At 64.8% G+C, this 1,458-nt stretch overlaps 1 protein-coding gene across 3 annotated transcripts in view; it reads right to left on the reverse strand.

Annotated features, from left to right (window-relative positions):
- Positions 1-178: 178 nt before the first annotated feature.
- The window catches only part of TATDN3 (TatD DNase domain containing 3), an 11,266-nt gene continuing 9,986 nt past the window's right edge, over positions 179-1,458 (reverse strand). For all 3 annotated transcript variants that reach the window (XM_012734195.1, XM_004694899.2, XM_012734194.1), the window contains exon 10: positions 179-694. In XM_012734195.1, the coding sequence (XP_012589649.1) occupies positions 545-694 (150 nt within the window). In that variant the 3' untranslated portion in view covers positions 179-544. The remainder of the gene's footprint in view (positions 695-1,458) is intronic.

The raw sequence follows: 1,458 nt of genomic DNA on the forward strand, positions 1-1,458 counted from the left end.
GCTACTTTTGTGTGAGAAAATGTTTTCCCAATTAGTGATCTGTCTGTTTGTTTTTAGTAATGTCTCTTTTGCTGTACAGAAGCTTAAGATATATTTTTATGGATGGGGTACGGGCCAGAGATGGAGGAGAGGCTTCCCCAGAGGCAGAGTGGGGAGCAGGACAGGCCTATTCGCTGAAACCCACTGCTGAGGGAGCAGCGGGGAGACAGGAGGGAGATGCTCCGCGCTGGGGTCCCTCCTGGCCGGGGATGGGACTCCAAACCTTTCTCCTGCAGCAGCTATTGCTACCGCCACCTGTCCAGGTCTCGGGGGTCAGGTCTGGGCGCTGGGTCTGTGGGGTCAGCTGGGTCTGGGGGCTTGGTGTGGGAGGGCCGGGTCTGGGGGCTCAGCTGGGTCTGGAGGTTCAGGTCTGGGCGTCTGGGTCTGGGGGGCTTGGTCTGGGAGGGCCGGGTTTGGATGGCCAGGTCTGGGGGGTCAGGTCTGGGCAGCTGGGTCTGGGGGTTCAGGTCTGGGAGGGCCGGGCCGGGGCTGGCCGCGCCTGGGTCTAAGGCTGTGCGAGCAGCAGGGGCCGGAGCCTGGGGAACAGCTTGGCTGCGTTCTGGGTGGTCACCTCGATGACCTCCTCCACGGGGACCCCTTTCACCTGGGCGATGTATTCTGCGGAGATGATGACGTTCTGGGGCTCGTTCCGCACCTGGAAGAGAACGGACGCTGAACCAGACACCCGCGGCGCCTCCTCAGAGACAGTGTGGGGAGCAGCACCTGGGGCAGGTAAAACCCACGGGCTTGTGTGTGTGTGTGTGGGGGGGGCACAGGCTGGGGAGAAAACCCCGAACTTGGGTCTCCCTGGTGGCACAGGGGTACAGCACAGCACTCTGAAGCTGCCCCAGCCGCCGAGCCGAGTTCGATCCCCGCCCCGGAGGGGACCCCCAGGGCACGGCAGACCCCTCCGGTCTCCCCGCTGCTCCCCTCCGCAGTGGCCTTCGTCCCTCTGCCTGTTCTGCCCCCCACGCTGTCTCTGGGGAGTCCTCTCACCCACCCCCACCTGTGGCCTGCACCCCATGCCGAGCCTGAGACGCCCGGCACGCGCAGTCTGCAGCTGAACCCGGTGACCTGCTCACTGACCTGCCGCCGGTCAGCTGCTCCTTGGCCGGGGGCCCAGGGGAGGCCCCGTCCAGGTGAGCGCCTGGCTTCCCTCGGGGCGACATCACAGTCTGGCTCGGGAGCCGCCACCCTGGGCCTCTCGCGGGTCACATGCGGGTGCCTCACTCACCCGAGGTGGGGCCCCACCTTGGTACCCCTGGCCCGGACACACCGTGACTTTCCTGTACGCAGAGGCTCGTCCTGCGCTAACCCACGCGGTCTCCTTCTTTCACTTTTTTAAAAGTGTGTTCATGCACACAGAAGTGGGGTGCAGGCCAGAGGTGCAGGGGTGGCGAGAGGACTCCCCAGACACAG

Source organism: Condylura cristata, unplaced genomic scaffold, assembly GCF_000260355.1.
Source record: "Condylura cristata isolate star-nosed mole 26May11 unplaced genomic scaffold, ConCri1.0 scaffold00050, whole genome shotgun sequence".
Taxonomy (NCBI): domain Eukaryota; kingdom Metazoa; phylum Chordata; class Mammalia; order Eulipotyphla; family Talpidae; genus Condylura; species Condylura cristata.